The sequence below is a fragment of the Periophthalmus magnuspinnatus genome, chromosome 5 (assembly GCF_009829125.3).
Source record: "Periophthalmus magnuspinnatus isolate fPerMag1 chromosome 5, fPerMag1.2.pri, whole genome shotgun sequence".
Lineage (NCBI taxonomy): Eukaryota > Metazoa > Chordata > Actinopteri > Gobiiformes > Gobiidae > Periophthalmus > Periophthalmus magnuspinnatus.
The window spans coordinates 15,498,946-15,522,593 of NC_047130.1; the positions used below are offsets into that span (position 1 = coordinate 15,498,946).

Here is a 23,648-nt window from a genome sequence, read left to right on the forward strand (position 1 = left end):
TCCCTCTACCTCTCTCTTTTCTCCTCACCCCTTTCCTTCTTCTCTTCTAGTCTCCCTCTCCTCTCTCTCTCATTTCTCCTCACCCCTTTCCTCCTCTTCCACTGTCTCTTTCCCTCTCTTGCTATCTTTTTTGCTTGCGTCCCTTTTTTCTCTCCTTCCCCCTCTCCTATACTTCCTCCTCTCTCCGCAATTTTCTCTCCATCACTCTCTCTCCTCCCTCCCCTCTTTCACTCTCCCCCTCTTCCCCACCTTCTCTCTCACCTCTCTCCCTCCCCTCTCTCCTCTCCTCTGCCACATGCTCCTGCTTCCTTCTCTCTCTCGCTCTTCTCTTGCTTCTCTGTGGCTCCTCTCTCACTCTTCTCCTCCACCTTTTCTCTCACACTTGTGTCTCCTTCCCTCTCTCTCTCTCTTCTCTCCCTCCCCTTTCTCCCCCTCCTCTCTCACACGTGTCTCCTTCCCTCTCTCCTCCTCTCTCACACTTGCACCTCCTTTCTTCTCTCCTCCTCTCTCACACTTGCACCTCCTTTCCTCTCTACTCCTCTCTCACACTTGCACCTCCTTCCCTCTCTACTCGTCTCTCACACTTGCACCTCCTTCCCTCTCTCCTCCTCTCTCACACTTGTACCTCCTTCCCTCCCTCTGGCTGTGTTCCAGACAGGGGCAGCTGGTCTGGACGTTAGCCCCAGTCGGAGCGCTGTTCCCTGGGGACAGAGTGAGGGGCGCTGGGTCCGGCTGGTGCTTTAAGGCTCCAGTAAAAACTGTGTAAACAAAGTGAGCTAAAGTGTTTGCTTTGGAAACACTTAGAGCGATCCAAACAACCTCAAGAACTAATGCTAATGCTAATGCTAACTTGTTGATAGACAAATTTGACTTTATTCAAAAGAATAAACGTTTAGAAATGGTTTTGCAGTCCTCGTGTTACCTGGGTAGGGAGTGCAGGTGGAGCAGGAGTTTGCAGATGTTCTGAGCAGTGACCAGAGGGTGGCACCACTCGTCTCTGTCTCCATAAACCTCCACCGCAGCCCGGCCCGCTCTGTCCCTGCTGCCTGTAGGGGGCGAGACACACATTCGTTACACAGAATACTGTCCCAGCAGATCAAGTTTGAGATCTTTAACCATGTTTTAGTGGTTTCTTCTCATTGAGCCTCTGGAGTGATTCATTTTTGAGTAATCTTTAATCGACTATTTTCAAGACGCCATTTTGCTCTGCTGATCTTGTGATGTGCAGCTATCCATAGGGGCCGCCGACAGCATGCGGCGCTTTGTTGTGATGATGTTAACAACGTCAACTCCCATTGGACATTTCACTTTTCTAATATGAAAGTCAGCGGCCTTGTTTCTTTTATGAAGTGGTTTTAGATGAATATTGTGATTTAAAATATGTAAATTATAACATAATGATCCACACAGATGAGAACCATAAAGACACAAGCACAACAGGACTGAGCTTTATCTTAAAGGGACAGTGAGTTGTTTTGTAGAGATAGCACGTCACCTGTCTGATTCCATGGAAAGAGTTAAAAATAGACTTGGGAAAATTCTCTTTGGAAAGTTTTATTTCATACTGTGGAATATTATAGCTAAAGAAACAACATTTCCATGGAAACAATCAGGAAGCATCTATCCACCAGTTTTTCAAAGTTTTTCTCTGCAACATAAAACAAAACCAAAAAAGCACATGCTTTTATTTTACTCTATTTTTAGCTAAAAAGTTGTACTGTGGCTTTAACTATCTTAAGTTATTATTTTTTGGCTGTGGGGGAAAGGTTACAAAATCATTTTCAACAATATCAGTTTGTTGTCCTGGTCTAACTCGGCTCGTAGATGTGGTACCTGGCAGACACACGACGCCCAGCTGCAGCAGTGGAGTGATACATGTGAGAGCACCCTCTTCTGGTGGAGCAGAGGGTTCAGCGCACACAGACTCAGGAGGGGGCAGAGCCTGTAGGGGTGGGGCTTCAGGCTCTGGAGCACTGGGATTGGACTGGGACTCTGAAAGACATAAAAAATATATAAAATATAAAAGTTAGTGACTACTCAGTTAGCATGGGTCATTCATGTCAGCATAGGGAGCACACTATAACATGGAGACGTTATTGCTTTGCCTGGGGTGTCCCATAGTATGGCATTTAACTTATCTATCTCCATGGAGACAAGCAGGTGACATCAGACTAAGTTACATGTCAGATCTGTGGAAAGACGACTCAATTTTCAGTAAAAAAAACCCCCCACATTTTCAAGGCATTTGTTAGTAATAATACACCTGGAATGGATTAAACACAAGACACATACATTTAATGGCATACTGTGGAACATTTCAGGCAAAGTAGTAAGCCTCTTTATCAGAAAAGTGTAGTTTTAGTGAACAGTAGAAAGTTAAGGGCGAGGGCTTGAGCCAGAAACCCCCTGGTGGACAGGAGCTTAAAGAGGAAGTATTAACTGTAACACATCACATATTTAGATCTCTATGTTTCCTTTTATTGTTTTGAAAATGCTATATTCACCCAAAACAATGTATTAGCATGTTTTATAAATTTCACTTTCGTTTTTGACACTCTTGAGTCTCCTCTTTTGCTCTCCGTGCTAAGTCTCCCCTCCTTCAAAGCACGACACAATCAGCTGCATCCCACGAATGAATCTACTGCACATCACATCAGGTTTGTCAAGTTGCTGTGTACAGTTTTGTATCATGTTTTTATATATTTATGGAGGATTGTCGTGTGGAGCATGGGTGATGTAGACTTATGGGCGGAGCCTTGCACAGGCTTGTACTGTTAGCCATAAACAGGGTTTGGTTCCTTGAAACTTGCCTTCGTTGGTGCTAGAGTTGATAGTTCATTTTATTACACCATTAAAAACCCCTCTCTTTCTCTCCCTCCTTCTCTGATCTATCGTCTGAAATCTGAGCGTCTCCTCTCGTGCCGCAGCTAATGCTAAATCCCCAAAGTTCAAAGGTCAGCGGGACTCTCTCTAGTACAGTTCAGGGGTCAGAGGTCAAGTATGGGGCTCCTCAGGGGGACTGTCCCGGCGTCTGCGGCCCCAGGGTCAGATTTATAATGGAGAAGGACGAGGCACCAGAAGAGAATTACACAGAGAAGGGCTTTATGAGGACAGGGAGAAAGAGGGAGGGAGCGTAGAGGAGGAAGAGGAACAGAGGGGGAGAAAGAGGGAGAGGAGGAGGGAGGAAGAGAAGGGAGAAAGAGGGAGAGGAGGAGGGAGGGAGAAGAGAGGAGTAGGGACAAAAGGAGGAAGGGAGAAAGAGGGGGAACAGAGGGGGAGAAAGAGGGGGAGGATGAGGGAGGGAGAAGAGGAGGAAAGGAGAGAGAAAGGGGGAGTGGAGAGAGAGAGTAAACACAGTGGGACTGGGGAGGGAGGGGAGGAGAAAAATACGGAAGGAGGGAGAGAAGAGGGAGAGAGAGAGAGAGGAGAGATGGGTAGCGAAAGAAGAGGGGAGGAGTAAGGGAGGAAAGTGGGAGGGACAGAGGAAGAGGGTGAGAGTGGAAGAGAGAGGGGGGAGGAAGAAGAGGTGTGGGAGAGAGGAAAAGAAGAGGAGAGAGGTGGAGAGATGGGGAGGAAAGGAGGGAGGGGAGAGAGGCGGAGAGAGTGAAGGGGAGTGAGAAAGGGAGGAAGAGAGAGTGGTGGGAGTTAGAGTGAGGACAGAGAGAGAGAGAGCGGAGGGAAGAGGAGGAGAGAGACAGGGAGGAGGGAGAGAGAGTGAGAGAAAGAAGGAGAGAAGGGGAGGAGGTCAGAGGAGGAGGCGGGGGTTTCTGTGCATATGAGACCCCACAGCTGTCGCAAATATGGAAAACATCTATAGATAAACCTCAGATGCAGCTCAAATGTCGCTATGTTTTCTTCATGTTTTTAGAGTCGTGCAAAGTGGAGTTTATGTTTTATATTTATGAACAATTTTGAACTTTGGGACAGTTTTTGTTTCATGTGGATTGGCCCAGGGATTACAGAGACGTGAACCATAAACCAGGTCAAAGGTCAACACACTTGTGATTTTTGACCTGACAGTGACACACAGGGCAGGGATTCTGCTCAAAGTCACATTTAAACTAAGAACTGAACAAAAACATTGAAATCTGCCAAACTACACTGCAGAGGGGGCATCTGGCACACCGGGAGGGCATCTGGCACACGGGGAGAGCATCTGGCACACAGGGAGGGCATCTGACACACAGGGAGGGCATCTGGCACACCGGGAGGGTATCTGGCACACAGGGAGGGCATCTGACACACAGGGAGGGCATCTGACACACATGGAGGGCATCTGGCACACCGGGAGGGTATCTGGCACACAGGGAGGGCATCTGGCACACCGGGAGGGTATCTGGCACACAGGGAGGGCATCTGGCACACCGGGAGGGTATCTGGCACACGGGGAGGGCATTTGACAAACGGGGATCTAAACTACAGGGTTAAACAGGAGATTTTGCTTGTGGAGGAAATTATGGTATTTCAAAAACTTTAGTGTTTGCGGTTTGCTAAGTGTCTATTCAAACTGTAACTTACATCTGATTATGGGTGTGTGTTGTTAACTGTAGGCACTGCTCTGTCTGAGGCTGTTAGACTTAAATCTGAGTTTAGTTTTAACACAATCTGGCCATAAAGAACTGACTTATCTGAACTCCAACAGGTGAGCTGATGTGTGCTGTTTGCTCTCAAATGACATTAAAGTCACAAGCTAGCTAGCATTAGCATTAGCCAACAGTTTTTTATCGAGTTATTCTCACCTCCTTGTGCAAAATCAAACTCATAAACAGGACCATGAACGCTCGGACTGATTACAGGCTCCTCCATTGTGTATTTTTTCTTGAGTTTTCAGACTTAAATCTTAAAACTTGTCTGTGTTTGCTAATATGTGCATTGTATTGTCATGGTAACTGTTGAATATTCAACCAAAGACATACATGCAAAGTATCAATTGTGTCAAATAATAAAGAATGTATTAAAAAGCCTAAGTAAAACATGGACAAACAGATGTGGAAGGAGAAGGGGGAAGGGGGGGGGGGGGGACTGTGGACTTGACCCCAGGAAACAAGAGCCGCTCTGGGAGAGGATGTGGAGAGGCGGGGGTCCTGGGCAGGGGAGGGGGCGGAGGGTTGGGGTCCCGGGTGGGGAAGGTCACGCACCATTTAAGCAGAACAGAGACAGAACACGAAGGGTTAAAGCAGATGAGATAAAAGCTCTTTACACGGGTCATTTTCAAAAGAACACATCATACAACAGGACTACAGTGACAGAACAGACCAACTCAGAGACAGGACTTAAGGCTTAAAGTAAGGAGTAGTATTACTACAAGTATTCAAAGTGTATGTATATGTGTGTGTGTGTACACACAGTAGTTGTTGTATTATTATTATTAGTAGTAGTGGTGGTTGTCATAGGCTAGTAGTTGTTATAATAATAGTGTAAATAGTAGTCATAATAATAGAGGCACCAATAGTTGTAGTAGTAGTGGTACTAGACACAGTCATAGTAGCAGTGATAGCAGTAGCAGTAATTAGTAGTAAGAGCAGCCTAAATACCAGCAATGGTACCAATAAGACCCACAGTGATAGTGGTACTAGTTGTAATGGTATTATAGTAGTATAGTAGTAGTAGTAGTATTAGCTTTGTAGCAGCAGACAATAAAAAATAGGCAGTTTCATGTTTGACCTCTCTCTTGATTCTTATCTGATTCATTCTCTTCTTGAACTCACCGGTTTGGAGGAGGGACTTCCTCGGCTCCTCTGTCCCTGCTCTGAGCTCCGTCTCTGCCCTCGTCTCTCTCTGCCTCAAACTGTCCATTGTCTCAGGGCCAACATCACTGTGACTTCTGCTGTGGAGGAGCGGTATTCCCTTCAGCCCCTCTGACGCCGCCGCCGACAATGACCTTATCTTGAATTTATGCTTTCCCGATGCCTTCACAAAGTCTGATTTCTTCTCAAAACCTTCCGAAACAGCATCCGTAAACCCAATCGCTCCAAAATCCGAATCCAAATTATCCTTTTTTGCGATGTCATTTGTGCAAATTGACAATTCGGATGCTTTCTTGAGGTCTTTAAGGTGGCTGGCATATCTTACAGTAGCGGGTTCGCAGAATTCCTTAAACTGGCAAAGTTCCTGGTTGGAAATGTCTTTACCATGATCCAAAGATGTTCCAAGACGCTCTTTTTTGAAATTGGATGTGTCAATGGACATGTTTTGAATTTGTTCCAAATATTTAAGTTCATCGAGAGAAGATAGAAAGTCAACGTTCCCTTTTTCTAGGGCAACTGGGTTTTTCAAAGCCGCCATGTAAGACTCCCGGTACCTATTCTTCAATTCTTCATCTGAAATCCCAAAATCCCCACACGGCACAAACGGATTTTCAGAATACTGCAGAGTTGCGGTGAGACACTGCGTTCCGAGTTTAGGCTGCGGAGGTCGGAACGCTTTAATCAGTCCCGGATGTACTTTTCTCTCATTTTTACCCAAGCGTTCCTTCTCTTTTGCGATCTCTACCAAGTCCACATAATCCCCTTCGATTCCCTTGTCCGTAGGTCTGTCCCACGTATTCGGAGACACCCATCCCACAGGCTTCACTTGTGCTTTGGATTTCTTGTCTGGTTTGATCACTCGCGACGAATACTGCGGGTGTCGTAGAGAGGCGGACATTTTGTATTTGGCGGGATGATGCATTTCGAGTGGTAGCGTTGAAGAGTTGTATTTCAAATGTTGTGCGAAGGGTTTAGGTTCAGGATCTGGGCAAATAGGAGGCATTATCGGGACAGTTTTAGGTTTATCGATGAATTCAGGAACGGCGATTTTGTCCCAGGGAAGTTTGAGGATTCCCTGGTCTGTGCAGAGGAGGCAGCGGGACAGTGGCACTCCGTGGCGCCCCTCGTTGAGTTCTTGCAGCCACTCGAGGGTGAAGATAATCGGGTAAGACGTCTCGGGTATTGGGGTCTCCTCTACCTCCCTGCACCCCTCCTCCAGAAGGCTCTTCAGGACGATGCGAGCGGCCTGGTCTCCGAACGGTGTCACCTGTAGAAACAAACACATAAATAAAATCATAAACAAGTAATAGAGCTTTTCTGGATACTCAGGTTTGCTTTAAATGTTGCATGTCCAGTGACACTTTGGTGATGTGAGCAGTGAGAGACACATCTCCAGACCTGGAGCTGGTCCTGGTGAGGACAATCTGAGCTGCAAGATTTTATCTGCGGTGCATATTTTGTAACTCTGCACACTAAGATGGATTCTTGCAATATTTGTAAGTTCACAAACTCACAAGAATCTATCTTGGTGGTGCGGTAGGGGCAGCCCGTTTTACATGGAGAGAACATGCAAACTCCACACAGAAAGGTCTGAGAGTCAAACCAGAAACCTTTTTGTTGTGTGGCGATAGCATGCTGCCAATGTGCACTCTGCCACTTTTAGGTACTGAACCTCAAACCTTGTGGACAGAAGGCGAAGGTAGAGGCCTCACCTGGAGATAGAAGTCTCCCGGGCGCAGCAGCAGAGGGTTGACCGGAGCGAGCTGGACCACAGTCTGATCATGAAGACACAGAGGCCAGCCCTCAAACCTGAACACCACGTCACAGAAACCTGCCTGGAACACAGAGGAGCAGAGGAAGAGCTGTGAGTACGAAGGAGCAGAGGAAGAGCTGTGAGTACGAAGACGCTGAGGAAGAGCTGTGAGTACGAAGGAGCAGAGGAAGAGCTGTGAGTATGAGAGAGCCGAGACAGTGGTCTCTTGTTTATCACGGGATTACATTCTGTGTCTCTGAGAAAAAGCTCATTTAGCCAATCTGCTTTCTCAGTTCAAGCGGTCCAGTTTTGGAACACTGTCCCGCCTCACATCAGAAGTGTGGAGTCACTCAGGACTTTTAAAATCATGGTAAAAAAATGGTTACTTCTGAATCAAGTCTGTGATCACCAAATGTGAAATTGTGCTGCCATGTGCTGCCTGCCGGCCTCATCTGTTCTGTGTTATGTCTGTCTTTGTCACAGTGTTTTACTGATTGCCTGCTTACCTGCACTAACTTTTAGAACATTTTACTAATAACCAAACTAACTATTTATACAAACTTTGTATTTTATGTGTGGTGGCATTTTACATCTTGCCATAGGGACTGCAGTTGGAAACTAGCTGTATAGTTAATGCTGGCGCATTTACAGAAATGTTGATTAATGTGCATTGTCCCTATTCAAATGAACTAATAAAGTAAAGTAAAGTAAAAACAACCAGTTTAATTTTTTTTTACAATTATTATATATGTTTTAAAGGCTGAAAAACACTTCAACACACACTTTATACACTTTTGTTAGGCATTAACATTTTCTTACCTTCTTGTATCTGTACTTGTACCTGTAATTGTACCTGTACTTGTACTTGTACACTCTGGTACAGTTACTTTCATTTGGTGGTATTCAGAGTACAGTTACTTTACTATAACCAGAGGAGTACATGGAGGTATTTGATCATGAACTTGATTCAAACTGAACAGAATTAGTAGTAGTAATAATAGCAGTAGTAGCAGTAGTAGTAGTAGTAGTAGTACTCACGCAGGCCACTTGCTGGACACTCTCCAGCACATGTTTGGGAATAGTAGTAGAAGTAATAGTAGCGGTAGTAGTAGTAGTAGTAATAATAGTAGTAGTAGTAGTAGTAGTAGTAGTAGTAGTAATAGTAGTAGTAGTAGTAGTAGTAGTAGTAGTAGTAGTAGTAGTAGTAGTAGTAATAGTAGTAGTAGTACTCACGCAGGCCGCTTGCTGGACACTCTCCAGCACGTGTTTGGCCGGGATGAGGAAGTCAAGGAGGCAGTGCAGGGCGTCTCCATGGTAACGCTCCTCGATGGTCCTGAAGAGCTGACTGAGCACGACCGGAGCTGTGAGCTCGAACGGAGGGAACAGGGACGAGAGGAGCGACTGGATGGACGAGTCCAGAGAGTCCGGATTCTACAGGAGACAGAAGAAAAGAAGAGAGTGAGTACAGAAGAAACAACAGCAGAAAGAGGAGAGGAGCGACTGGATGGACAAGAGAGAGGGAGCAGACGAGTGAGAGAGGGAGTGGAAGAGGAGTGAGAGAGGGAGCGGAAGAGGAGTAAGAAAGGGAGCAGATGAGTGAGAGAGGGAGCTGAAGAGGAAGAGGAGTGAGAGAGGGAGTGGAAGAGGAGTGAGAGAGGGAGCAGACGAATGAGAGAGGGAGCTGAAGAGGAGTGAGGAAGAGGAGTGAGAGGGACCTGAAGATGAGTGAGAGAGGGAGTGGAAGAGGAGTGAGAAAGGGAGCAGATGAGTGAGAGAGGGAGCTCAGTATCTGGTGTTTTTATTTGTAAGAAGTCAGATTTTGCTCAAGACTCAAGAGCTTAATCTGTTGTTATATAAATGTGTGGCTTCCTTATACTTTTTTCTGTATAAATAGTAGTTTTTGCATGAGCGCCCCCTGCAGGTGTAGTCTTGTGAGTGCAGTTTCAGTCACATACACAGAGCTGCATAAAGGTTTTTGCCACACCCCCTTTTTAGGCGACCAATCGACAGAACATGTCTTTAGTCCAACGAGAGTTTATTGAGCTGCAGCAGCCCAAATGGAAACTAATATTCTAAAGACTCTAGAATGTTTTGCTGCACATGAACACAGTCTGTGACATGTGGTGTTCCTCAGGGCTCTGTTTTGGGACCTGCTCTATTCTCAGTTACACATTCTTGCACATTAGTTTCCCTGGTGCTCGAATGTAAACAACAGTAACCCAAATGAACTGAACCCAAAAGAAAAAAGAATGAATCCTGCAGACAGCCTGTGAGCTGTGTGCTCCTCTGGCTCTCTCTTCTTTTTTTTTTACTTGTTTCATACTATTTATTTTAATGTTTACTGTTTTTTTCAGTTCAATTCAAGAGTATAATAAACAGAAGACAAATAAACAAATATACAGATGATACAATACCCACGGAAAGACCAATAAACACCTGTATTTCCTGTAGTGTTAAATACCAGGGAGAAGAGGTGGGGTTTCAATCTGGTCTTAGACTGTGTTACAGACTGAGAGGATCTGACAGGCAGAGGGCGCTGTTTCATAGTCTGGAGCTCTGTCACCTCTGGTCTTCATATTGTCATTGTCGTCCTCTATCGTGACACTGAACATTTTATGCCTTGAGCCTGTTTGTTTATGTTTTTATTTATTTAATTATTCGCTTCCAACAGACGATCAAATTCCTCGTCTGTGACGTGTGAGTCACGAGATGCTCAGAGTTTAAAGATGGAGTCAGAGTTTAAAGATGGAGTCACTGCCTCAACTGAACCAGAACATCAAACAGATCAGACCTGGACCCAATTAAACCTGCTCCAACCACTCTGCAGCCGGTATTTTCACACGCCTCAGATATGAAAGAAGAGAGAGGAGGAGAGGGGAGAGAGTCAGGGAGTGGAGGAGAGGAGGAGAGGAGGAGAGAGGGAGGAGGAGGAGGAGAGGAGGAGAGAGGGAGGAGGAGAGAGGGAGGAGGAGGGAGAGAGAGAGATGGAAAGAGGGAAGACAGAGAGAGCAAATAGAGCAAGAGGGAAGGGAGGGCGAGAGAGAGGGTGGGAGAGAGGGAAGGGAAAATAGAGGGAGAAGAGGAGGGGAAGCAAAGAGAGAGAGAGAGCAAAGACAGAGAGTGAGAGAGAGTGAGACAGATGAGAGGTGCTGAGGGAACGACAGAAGGGGGGACAGAGGAGGAGAGGATTGTTCTGGTTCTTCTACAGAGATAAACTCACACACTCATGTTATTGCCCCTGGTCTGTGGTGACCTCTGACCTCTGACTTCTCACTCACAGCTGTAAAGACTCAAAGAAACACGAGGAAACAATTCACATGGAAAAGGAGAATTAAAACAAAAACTCAAAACAGGACGAGAGGAGAAGTGTGTGTGTGTGAGTGTGTGTGTGTGTCTATAAGTGAGTTCTTGTTTAGCAGGGAGCGGGGAAAGAAGGCGCCTGATTTGTCTGTTTTTAATGTTCATATATTGATTTACAGACACAATAGTGAAATAAAAAACCCAGGATCATGTAGAGCGGATTAATATGAACATTTAAGACCAAAAAGACGAATCAATGGAGGAATGCGTTTATATATACAGTCTATGCTAGCAGGTTAACTCAGTCTATTCATATAAATAAACACACACTCTATGCTAGCAGGTTAGCTATGTCCATTTACCATATACTCCTCTCTCCTCCTCCTCTCTTCCTCCTCTCCTCCACCTCCTCCTCTCCTTTGGGCGCGCTGTGGTCATCGGTACAGCAATAATCCCACTTAATCCAAACTTTACATCTCCACGGAAACATAAACACTAATGATCCTCATCCCACATGTGGTCAAACGTGTGGTCAAACATGTGGTCAAATGTAGAGAGGGATGGAGAGAGAGGAGAAAAAGAGAAGGAGTGAAAGAGAGAGATGAAGAGAAAGAGAGGGAGGGGGGGACTAAGAAGGCAGGGAAGGGATAGAGAGAGAAAACAAGATGAGGAAGAGTAAGGAGGGAGACAGGGAAGGCAGAGAGAGAGAGAGAGATGAAGAGAGCAAAAGAAAGAGAGAGAGAGGGGAAAGAGGGGGGAGAAAGAAGAGAGGTAGAGAGGGGAGGTAGGGAGAGAGAGTGAGGTGAGGAGAAGGAAGGGAGAGGGAGAGTGTGGGAGGGGAAAGAAAGAGAGAAAAGGGAATAGGGAGAAAGAAGGTATGGTGGGAAAGTTTGGGTGAGTGGGGCAGAGAGGGGAGAGAGGGAGAGAGAGAGAGAGAGAAGTATATTACAGATCTTTCTGTTCTTTTGTGTCTCTTGTGTCTCAGTCTGACTCAGCCCTGATTCTGTTTCTGTTTCTGTTTTCAGTTTGAGTTCAGACTTTAAACTGGGGGAGCTCAGCAGGAGTCTGTGAACGAATGATAGAAAAACAGAGGGACAGAGAGAGAGAGAGAGAGAGAGACAGAGAGAGTGAGAAATAGAGAAAGAAAGAGAGATACAAGGTGTGGCATAAGCAGAGCACTTTAAAGAAGGGATATTACACTTCTATGGGGTATTAAAGAGGGGATATTTTACTTTTATGATTTATTAGCTGTAACACATAACACATTTAGATCACCATGTTTCCTTTTATTGCTTTGAAAATTATATATTCACCCAAAACAACGTATTAACTTATTGTATAGATTTCACTTTTGTTTTTAATGCTCTGAGTCTTCCCTCTCTTTCCTCTCTGTGCTAAGTCACTCCCCCTTCAGAGCACTATCACAACACAATCAGCTGCATCCCACTAATGAAACTACTGCACATCACATCAGGTTTGTCAAGTTGTGGTGTACAGTTTTGTATCATGTTTTTGTATATTTATGGAGAATTGTCGAGTGGAGCACGGGTGATGTCGGGCAGAGCCTCATACAGGCTCGTACTGCTAACTGTAAGGGTTTGAATAGGGCCTGGGAGAGATCTCTAGATTATTCAAACATGCAAGGATGACATCTAACACCTCCTCAGACATGTTTTCGATGAGGGATCAGAGTTAGAACATGGCAGAAAGATACAAAAAAGTCCATTTTGCAGAACACCTCCTCTTTAAAGGCTGAACAGCTGCTATAGCGACAGTAAAGTTCCAGGAAGTCAGATTTCAGTCCATGTTTGTGCCTCTCGTGTTTGGCCCTGATGCCCTGATAACAGCAGTTAAAGGTCACTCCAAACCTCAGTGACTCTCGTGTGACCTTTGACGAAACATACTTCAGATGTGTTTTATATTTTTAGCAGCGAGAGAAGAATGTGAAGAATGTGTGTGTGTGTGTGTGTGTGCATGTATGTGGGGGTATGTGTGTGTGTATGACCATCTGGTCATATAGACCAGGGTCAAAAGTATCCAAAATCAGATACTAATCGATGCTAAAACTAGTATCGAAACTTGACACTCATTTTTGGCAGGTGTTGACACTAAAAAAGTCCCATTGACTCTCTGGACTCTCTCTGGACACCCTCTGGACACTCTCTTGACACTCTTTGGACACTCTCTGGACTCTCTCTGGACTCTCTCTAGACACTCTCTGAACTATCTCTGGACACTCTCTGGACACTCTACGGACTCTCTCTGGACACACTCTGGACATTCTTTGGACACTCTCTGGACACCCTCTGGACACTCTCTGGACACTCTATGGACTCTCTCTGGACACACTCTGGTCACTCTCTGGACACTCTTTGGACACTCTCTGGACTCTCTCTGGACACTCTCTGGACTCTGGACTCTCTCTAGACACTCTCTGGACACTCTATGCACTCTCTCTGGACACTCTCTGGACACTCTCTGGACACTCTCTGGACACTCTATGGACACTCTCTGGACACTCTATGGACTCTCTCTGGACACTTTCTTGACACTCTTTGGACACTCTCTGGACTCTCTCTGGACACTCTATGGACTCTCTCTGGACACACTCTGGACACTCTATGGACTCTCTCTGGACACACTCTGGGCACTCTCTGGACACACTCTGGGCACTCTCTGGACACTCTCTGGACACTCTTTGGACACTCTCTGGACTCTCTCTGGACACTCTATGGACTCTCTCTGGACACTCTCTGGACACTTTCTTGACACTCTTTGGACACTCTCTGGACTCTCTCTGGACACTCTATGGACTCTCTCTGGACACACTCTGGGCACTCTCTGGACACTCTCTGGACACTCTATGCACTCTCTCTGGACACTCTCTGGACACTCTATGGACTCTCTCTGGACACACTCTGGGCACTCTCTGGACACTCTCTGGACACTCTATGCACTCTCTCTGGACACTCTCTGGACACTCTATGGACTCTCTCTGGACACACTCTGGTCACTCTCTGGACACTCTGGACACTCTCTGGACACTCTCTGGACTCTCTCTGGACACTCTATGGACTCTCTATGGACACTCTCTGGACACTCTCTGGACACTTTCTTGACACTCTTTGGACACTCTCTGGACTCTCTCTGGACACTCTATGGACTCTCTCTGGACACACTCTGGGCACTCTCTGGACACTCTCTGGACACTCTATGCACTCTCTCTGGACACTCTCTGGACACTCTATGGACTCTCTCTGGACACACTCTGGTCACTCTCTGGACACTCTGGACACTCTCTGGACACTCTCTGGACACTCTCTGGACTCTGAGCTCTTTCTTGCTCTTGGTCGTTTGAGGCAGAACAAAGGTCGTGCACATTTGGCTAATGATGCTAATCACAACATGAAGTTAACTCTGCCGGCTCACCTGCAGCGCCCTCTGTGGACCAGATCATATATGTACCTGTTTTAACACTACTGACTTGTTTAGAATAAATAAGGATTATTATACCAGGGTTAACAGCTCTGAAAAGTCCAGTTTGCAGAATATGTCCGCTTTAATAAAAAATTACTCCACAGTTCACCTGCAGTCTCACACATCTCACTCGATCATAAACTTTCAATTAGAATCTGTCGAAACTGTGTCATGTGTGAAAACTGTGTGAACAAGGCAGCAGAGATCATGTGACCCGCGGAGGCTCCTCCCACGTCCTGTCTCAATAGGCCGCTGCACAAACTGGGTTAAACAGGGTTCGACTGACAGATCCACTTACATCGCCGTGACTTTAGACTAAAGAAAACAAGCCCATGACACAGAGCAAGTCACCATGAGTCAACCTGGAAATATTTCAATCAGATTTCAAAGTTTAAAAGTCAAGTCTGAACAAAAACCAAAGAGACACCAGGTGTTCAAAAAACACATATTTAAAACTCCAATATTACAGAAAAGGGACTCTATGAGGTTTAATCCATGTTCTAATGCTGTTACCTCCTCAAAAACAGACCTGGAGTTGTGTTTTGTTTAATTCACACAACACTTTATTATTAGTCTGTCTGCATCTCCAAAGCAAAAAACCTTGTGATGTCATGAAGTGGTAGTTTTCAACTTAACAGCTCCTTTTACCTTTAGTTTAGTAGAGATTGACAATTCCAGGATTGAAATGATCCAAATGATTCTAGTGAAGGTGTGTGGAGTTTAAAAACACAGTGGAGCACTTCCTGTATTATCACATGATGACATCACAAGGTGGAACAGAGTGTTCTCTGCTTTTAAATATGCAGGGTTTGTGTGTTAAACATGTGCGAATGCGAAACACAACTCTAGGTCTGTTTGTGATGAGGATTTAAAGCTACACTATGGAACTTTCGGGGCTGAGGGTCTGACACCTACTGCTCACTACTGCTTTGCCTGGAATGTTCCACCACTTGGCTTAAAATCTCCATCCAGAGACAAGCAGGTGACATCATCAGGCTAGGTCCCAGGTCAGGTGTGTGGAGAGGCAAGCCTGCTCCCAGTAAGAATGTGTTTCTCAATAATATCCCCAGTGTGAGATGGATGAGTTTAATGCCACACCCTGGAACATTCAGAGCATCATCCCCATGGACACGAACAGATGTTGTTTTTATCAGTGTAAATGTGTCTGGACCAGTGAGCCTCTTCCTCACACTCCTCCTCCTCCTCTGTTCATCTGATCCTCTCCTCCTCTCTTATGTTTCTGTCTCCCTCTCTCTCCTCCTCTCCTTTCCTCCTGTCTCCCTCTCTCCTGCTCTGTTCCTCCTCTCTCTTTCCTCTCTTCCTCTTCAGTGCAGATGTTGTGTGTCTTCATCGTTTGCCTCTTACTCTCCCTCTCTACTCCTCTCCTCTCTCCTCCACTCTCCTCCTCTGTTCCTCCTCTCCCTTTCCTCCTCTCTCCTCATCTCCTCTCCTCCTCCTCCCCTACAGTACAGATGTGTGTTTTCTTCGTTTGTTGAGCTCTTGGTGTTTCTCTACTCTCTCCGTCTCTCCTCCTCCTCTCCTCTCTCCTCCTTTCTCCTCCTATCCTCTCCTCTCCTCCTCTAGTGCAGTACAGATGTGTTTTCTTCGTTTGCTGAGCTCTGCACTTTCCAGACTCTCGTTAAACGGGACAGAAATACTCGTCTCGCTTGATTTTCTTAAAGTGACATTTACTCTGAGTTTGAGCTAAAATAACAGAAACAGTAAAAGCAGTCGCTCGGTGTGCTTAGCTCTGTATGCTAGCTACGTTAGCGGTTACCTTTTAGCATCAGGTGACACAGTGTTACTCAACATCCAACTAAACCTTAACAAATATATATAAAAACATGAGAAACACATAGCAACACTGAGCTCAGACTGTCTGTAGTGTCTAAAGAGAGAAGGTTTTATCATCGTGGGATTGGTATCAGTATCGGGATTGGTATCGAGTCAGATCATAATCAAGTCTGAAATGTTAATATCGTGACAACACCACAAACTTCATGCTGTTACATGTTTATTATATTTAAATACTCCTGTGATTCTGTCCCTGCAAGATTGTCTTGCTGTCTCGCTCCATTTGCTGTTTAGTTGTTTTTAAAAGAACAAAAGTTTTAAATAAACAAAGTGTACCTTTAATGTCCAGCTGATCCCCTCCCTCCCTCTGAGCTCCCAGGACTCCCCTCTGTGACTCCCCTCTGTGACTCCCCTCTGTGCCCTCCTCTCCCGCTCCCCCCTCCTCTCCTCCTCCTCTTCTCTCTCTTCGCTCATTTCTCTCTTCTGTTTTCTGTCCTCATCACTGTCTCTGGATGTGCACAATAGCGTCTTGTTTGAGCTCTTTACTTTCTCTGTGTTAGCGTCTCGGGGGGATATTAGCGGGTAATGACTTGTTAGCATCTGTTAGCGTCTGTTAGCATCTGTTAGCGTTTACTGGCCCGGGGCTAAAGCTAACGGGCCACATCGGAGACACAATATAAACAAAGTGTCAAACTGTTCAGACAAATGAGACTAGATGTAACAGGGTCAGAGCGGCTCAAGGCTCAAGGCTCTGTCCTCAAGAGTTTAAGAGAAAAAAGAGTAAATCCTGATCTTAAAGAGGACATGTTCTTCAAAATTGACTGTTTTTTCGCTTTCCCCATTGTTATAATCTTGTCCCCTCATCAAAAACTTCTCTGAAGAAGTTTCAGATGTCATCCATGCATATTTGAGTAATCTAGAGATCTCTCCCAAGCCCTTTTTAAACCCTCCTTACAGTTATCAGTACAAGCCTGTACGAGGCTCCGCCCACAAGTCTACATCACCCATGCTCTCACATGACAATTCTCCATAAATATACAAAAACATGATACAAAACTGTACACCGTAACTTGACAAACCTGATGTGATGTGCAGTAGTTTCATTAGTGGAATGTAGCTGATTGTGTTGTGATAGTGCTCTGAAGGGGGAGTGACTTAGCACAGAGAGTATAGGGAAAAGTGAAAAAACTCTTTAATACCCCATGGAAGTAAATACCCCCTCTTTAATACCCCATAGGGCTCTGGGACAGGTCTGAGCCATGAGGAGCAGGAGTCAGAGCTGAGTCAGACATGACGACATGAAACACACAAAGAGGAGAGAAAACAGAGGGAGGAGAGAGAGATATGAGAGAGGGGTAAAGTGTGGGAATATAAAAGGTTTACAAAGACTTCACAGGAAACAGATTTTTCACTTTTTTTCTAAATGGGTTTAGTTTTGTAGATTCTTGTTCAAATGTGAGGTTCATTGAGTGTTTTGAGTTGTGCTGTGTGGCCTCTACTAAGAACCAAGAGCAGGAGCTGAAATACTTATAGTACTAGTATTAGTAATAGTATTCATTGTAATAGTAGGAGCAACAACTAATAGTATAATGGAATAATAAATATGGGGGGGGGGAGGAGACAGGAATCTGAAAAGAATAAACAATGGACTTAAAGTTCAACATGATAAAAATCTAAAAGCAACTAAAATAGATCTATGACACACACAAGGCGAGCTAACCACTCTGCCACAGCACACAACCCAGGAGTCTAACCGACAACCTCCTCACTCACAGGATGATGTGGTAGTGACAGTAGTAGTAGCAGTAGTAGTAGTAGCAGTAGGAGTCTAACCCACAACCTCCTCACACATGTCCTTATAGAGTCAGTCTCAGTCCCGTTTAATGTGAGAGAAACTAAATCCAAACAAAGCCTCACAGGAGTCTACATAAAGTTTGCACTCAAATGACTCAAATGATGGAAATGTTTCAAAAGTCTCAAATGTCTTAAATGACTCAAACATCTCAAACGTCCCGCTGCCTCAGAGGACCCAGACTCATCCTTTTCAAATGACTCCAGTTGTTCTTTTGTTTCTGAGTCGAATTTTAATTTGAATCTGTCTGCAAAACAAAGAGTTTCATTTGTGACGTTACTCCCAACGAGCTTGGATCTGGAAAACTCAGGAAGAGAGAGAAAGAGAGAGAGAGAGGGGAGAGAGAGAGGGATAAAAGAAAGACAAAGAAGAGAGGGAGGAAAGAGAGAACGGAAAGAGCTGAAGGAAAGAGAGTGCGAGGCAGAGAGAAGGAGAAAAGAGAGAGGGAGAGGGGCTAAAGAGAGAGAGAGGAAGAGAGGAAAGAGAGAGAAAAGAGTCATATATGGAGACTGGAGGGAGAGAGGGAGAGATAGAACAGAGTAACAAAGATTGATAGATAGCAGGGGTGGGATGAACGAGGGAAGAGGAGAAGACGGAGACTTGTATAAATAATTGTTGCCGTGGAGCTGGAGCCTCAGACTCAGAGTAAACACTCAGACATTTACAGTTTAAAGCAGGTGTCCCTCAGAGGACACATTCCACTCTCTGTCCTGACAGAGAGAAGAAGAAGAAGAAGAAGAAGAAGAAGAAGAAGAAGAAGAAGAAGAAGAAGAAGAAGAAGAAGAAGAAGAAGAAGAAGAAGAAGAAGAAGAAGAAGAAGAAGAAGAAGAAGAAGAAGAAGAAGAAGAAGAAGAAGAAGAAGAAGAAGAAGAAGAAGAAGAAGAAGAAGAAGAAGAAGAAGAAGAAGAAGAAGAAGAAGAAGAAGAAGAAGAAGAAGAAGAAGAAGAAGAAGAAGAAGAAGAAGAAGAAGAAGAAGAAGTGGACAGACTTTGGCTGAGCACAAACTAAAAACCTGAGCAAACATCAGCACAGACAAAACTCTGCATTAACACAGAACATGAACGTAACTCACCCCCTGTGTCTGTAAACTGTATTATTTAAGAGGGGGTATTTACTTCTATGGGGCATTAACTGTAACACATCACATATTTAGATCTCCATGTTTCCTTTTATTGGTTTGAAAATGCTAAATTCACCTAAAACAATGTATTAACATGTTTTATAAGTTTCACTGAGTCTCTCCTCTCTTTGCTCTCTGTGCTAAGTCACTCGCCCTTCAGAGCACTATCACAACACAATCAGCTGCATCCCACTAATGAAACTACTGCATCACATCAGGTTTGTCAAGTTGCTGTGTACAGTTTTGTATCATGTTTTTGTATATTTATGGAGAATTGTCGTGCGGAGCATGGGTGATGTAGACTTGTGGGCGGAGCCTTGTACAGGCTCGTACTGCTAACTGTAAGGAGGGTTTAAATGGTGCAAAAGTACTGGAACATGCATGGATGACTTATAAACCTCTTCAGGCATGTTTCTGATGAGGGAACAACGTTAGAACATGAGTGAAAGCTAAAAGAGTTTGCATAATACTTCAGCTTGTTCAAATTAGAGAGAGAGACAGACAGAGAGAGACAGACAGAGAGAGACAGAGAGAGAGAGACAGACAGAGAGAGACAGAGAGAGATAGACAGAAAGAGAGAAGAAAAGAGGAGGAGAGAGCAGACAGACTCCCTGCTCTGTGGCCCCTCTGCAGACAGCTCCTGGATTCTTGGCACTTCTCATGTTTTGAAATCCTCAGAGTTTGACCCACTTTTGAAAGGACAGAGTTCTCCCGATACTAAAATCTCAAACTCTATTTCGATACTAAGGAACAGACTCGATACTCGACACCGATCCCTATACTACAATGATTAAAACCCTCTTTCTTTAGACTCTGTGCTGTTCCACGTTAAATGTTGTGCTTTGTGTTCTATTCCCATGTGTCTTATATCTGTGTAATCCCTCAGTGTCCAGTAAGTTCATGTTGGTCCATGGTCCTGTCTGGTCCTGGTTTAGTCTCAGTTTAATCTAGGTTTAGTCCTGATAAGTTCTGTTTCAGTCCTGGTTTAGTCCTGGTTTAGTCCTGGTTTAGTCCTGGTTTAGTCCTGGTTCAGTCCTGGTTCAGTCCTGGTTCAGCCCTAGTTCAGTTCCGGTTCAGTCCCAGTGTGAACTCATACACAGAACATGGGTCTTTCGTACATTTCACAACATTTGACCCAAGAAAGTCACGAAAACTCTGTGTGACCAATTTATACATTTGTCCAGCTAAAAAAAAGGCATCAGTGTTCTAATCCAGACCAGGCTCAGATCTGTGACTCCTGACAGGTTTAACCAACAGACACTGAAGGACGGGTCAAATTCAGGTTTAACCCAGAGATATGAACGATGGGTCAAATTCAGGTTTAAATCAGAGACACCGCAGGACAGGTCAAACACAGGTTTAACCCAGAAACACTGAAGCACGGGTGAAAAGCAGAGGACACATTTCTCATGGGACAATAAAAACTCTGAAACTTTAATTCATGGAGAATGTGAGTGCTTAAAGGTGTACTACGCAACATTTCTAGTGTCTCCATGGAGATGCTATTAATTTGCCTAAAAAGATCCACAAAGACAACCAGGTACAGCCACCAGACCAAGCCGCCAGGTCAGATCTGTGGAGAGGCGACATTCTGAAGCACTTATCGCAAACACTCAAATTCAGTAAGATGTGTTTAATGCCATACTGTGACACATTCCAGACAAAACAACAACATCTCCATGGAGACGAGCAAGTGGCCAATGATTATGCAAGATGACTCAAACATGTGAACAAATCAAAACATAACTCCAGGACAGGGTGCATCATGGGAAAAATGTCAAAGTGTGATTTTTCTGATAAGCGTTTTGACTGTGGTTGTTTATGATTTATGTTTTAATAAAAAGATTCTGTCCATAGTCACATTTTAAACAGAAGAATAAAAAAAAAAAAGAAATCTCAATTGACACACACGAGGGAGGGCATCTGACACACAGGGAGGGCATCTGACACACAGGGAGGGCATCTGACAAACTCCAGGGTTAGATGTTTTTATGCAGAATAAAAGTGGACAATTTGTTGGGGGCATGATGCACTTTTTGCGATGAATCTCGCAGCTGTAAATCCGAGCGTGATTTTAAAAAGGAGAGATTTGAAAGGTAACCATAGCGTTCTGTGAGCCGTGTGTGATGATGTAATGTTACGCTGTGTTTGGAGGCTGGTTTTGTGGGTCACATAACAGAGAAAGCTGACACAATCTTTCCCAAAACAAAGAGAGTGAATCAGGACTAAACGTGTTCAGACAGCGCTCTGCTCCACACCGACGCTCATCTGCACCGGGCTCACAAAGTACTGCAAAAAGTACTTCAAATACTGCAGTTTGAGCTTGTGATACTCAGAAAAACACTAATCAATACTAAAACTAGTATCAAAACTAGATTCTCTCAGCAGTAATAGCAGTTGTGGTAGAAGTAGCAGTAGTAGTACTCGTAGTAGTAATAGTAGGAGTAGTAAGAGTATTTACCTTGTAGTAAATGAATGACCAGCGTCTAGCCTTGGTCAACATGGACTGAGGTAAAGACTAAACCAGAACTCAACCAGGACTTTAGCAGGACTAAACCAGGACGAAACCAGGTCTAAACTGGGACTAAACCAGGACTAAACCAGAACTAAACCAAGACTAAACCAGGTCTAAACCGGGACTAAACCAGGTCCACACATCTGCAGTCTGACACCTTCATATAGGATCCAGCTCAATGTTAAACTAGATTCTACAAAGTGCTGATGTGCAGTGTCTTGCTGAAGGACACAGTGGCAGAGCACTGGTCGGAGGACAAACCCCAGCCCTGTCCCTGACCCTGACTCTGTCCCTGACCCTGTCCTGTATTATGACATACTCAGACTCACTTCCTTCCTGCTGTTTAAAGTCTGGTTTATGAGGCTGAGTTAAGCTCAAAGCCAGACTCAAGTTATGTCCAAATATAGAAACGCTTTAAAATGACAGCATAGTATAGTACGGTCATTACTATAGTACTACTGCTACTGCTACTGCTACTGCTACTGCTACTACTACTACTACTACTACTACTACTACTACTACTACTACTACTACTACTACTCCTACTCCAGCAGAGCCCTTGTTAGCCTGCCTGTTAGATTAGCTGTTAGCCTGTTTTTTATTCTGGCTGCAGCTCATTTAAAGTGAGGTTTTCAGATAATGACTTTGCCACAGTAATAATTTGTCATCATAAAAACCTCAGACCAAATATTAATTACACTCCTTGTATCCTCCTCGTCACAGAGTACTGCGGTTTGTGTACTCCATAAAAGCAGTAAAAGTACTTAAAGCCGACTGCGGGTTGAAGTATGTCAACTATTTGAATTCATTATGGGCGTTCAAAAGCAACAAAAGACCCTCTCTGTGGATGGGCCAATGGAGAAAAAGTACTATAAATACTGTGGAAAAAGTACTACAAATATCGTAGTAAAAGTACTATGAACATGCTCAAATACTGTGGTAAAAGTACTACAAACACACACTCAGATACTGTGTACTGAAGTAAAAGTACTACAAACACGTTCTAATACTGTGTACTGAAGTGAAAGTATTACAAATACTCACAAATACTGATGTAAAAGTACTACAGACATATTCAAATACTGTGTAGAGATAGACCAATATATTGGGCCGATATTGATACTTTGCAGTGACATCATGTGGGAGGGGTATTGCATGGGTCTCTATGGAGAAATGTTCAGCAGTTACCATGGTGATACCAGGCACACATTAGCATAAAAAGAACATTTTAAGATGGTCTGAAAACTCAAGAAAAAAGTGATTCAAAGAGCAGATTTTCAGGGGTCTGTGGTCAGTCCAAGCGTTCATGGTTCCGTTTAGGAGTTTGATTTTACACAAAAGGTTGACAGTGACTCACTGAAAAACTGTTGGCTAATGCTAATGCTAATGCTAATGTTAATGCTAGCTAACTTGTGACTGTAATGTTATTTGAGAGACTTGTTTAAAAGCACAGATCAACTCACCTGTTGGAGTTCAGATAAGTCAGTTCTTTATGGTCAGATTGTGTTAAAACAAAACTCAGATTAAAGACTAACTTACTGTTAATTTAGTAACAGACGTTCAGACAGAGCAGTGCCACTGGTTAGCGACTGTTGATGAGATCAGCTGTAAGGTCTGAACAGTGATGGTGGAAGTCAGTATTGAAATGTGTCACATCGTCTCACTCTCACAAACCCTTTGGTCCATTGATAAAAGTGAAAGTGCTGCTTTGGCTCCAGGGAAAACACAAAAACACAAAAGTATTAAATCAGGAACCACATGCCGCCACAACCGCCCTGGGGCTGATGGAGGGAGACATGGCTGCTCATGTCCCGTCACTCACATCACATTGATCCAGTGGCAAAGGTGAAGTGTTTTACCCAAGGGCACAACAACATCATTATGGGTGAGTTAAGATTTACACAATCACATCATGAAAATTGGGCCTAATACAGGACTAAACAAGGACTAAACCAGGATTAAAAATGGAACTGGACCAGCACTAGACCAGGCCTAGACCAGGACTAAAGCAGGACTAAAGCAGGACTAATGCACGACTAAAGTAGGACTAGACCAGGATTAACGCAGGACTAGACTGGGACTAATGCAAG

At 44.3% G+C, this 23,648-nt stretch overlaps 2 protein-coding genes across 2 annotated transcripts in view; both read right to left on the reverse strand.

The window, feature by feature from the left end:
• Positions 1-23,648, reverse strand: part of LOC117371276 (pleckstrin homology domain-containing family G member 4B-like) — a 54,002-nt gene that overhangs the window by 28,809 nt on the left and 1,545 nt on the right. The window contains exons 2-6 of the mRNA XM_033966923.2: positions 8,734-8,931; positions 7,460-7,582; positions 5,709-7,014; positions 1,834-1,992; positions 923-1,046 (exon numbers count right to left, since the gene is read on the reverse strand). Of these exons, the coding sequence (XP_033822814.1) occupies positions 923-1,046; positions 1,834-1,992; positions 5,709-7,014; positions 7,460-7,582; positions 8,734-8,931 (1,910 nt within the window). The remainder of the gene's footprint in view (positions 1-922; positions 1,047-1,833; positions 1,993-5,708; positions 7,015-7,459; positions 7,583-8,733; positions 8,932-23,648) is intronic.
• The window catches only part of LOC117371523 (gastrula zinc finger protein xLCGF3.1-like), a 60,051-nt gene that overhangs the window by 5,357 nt on the left and 31,046 nt on the right, over positions 1-23,648 (reverse strand). The gene's annotated exons all lie outside the window — the stretch shown is intronic.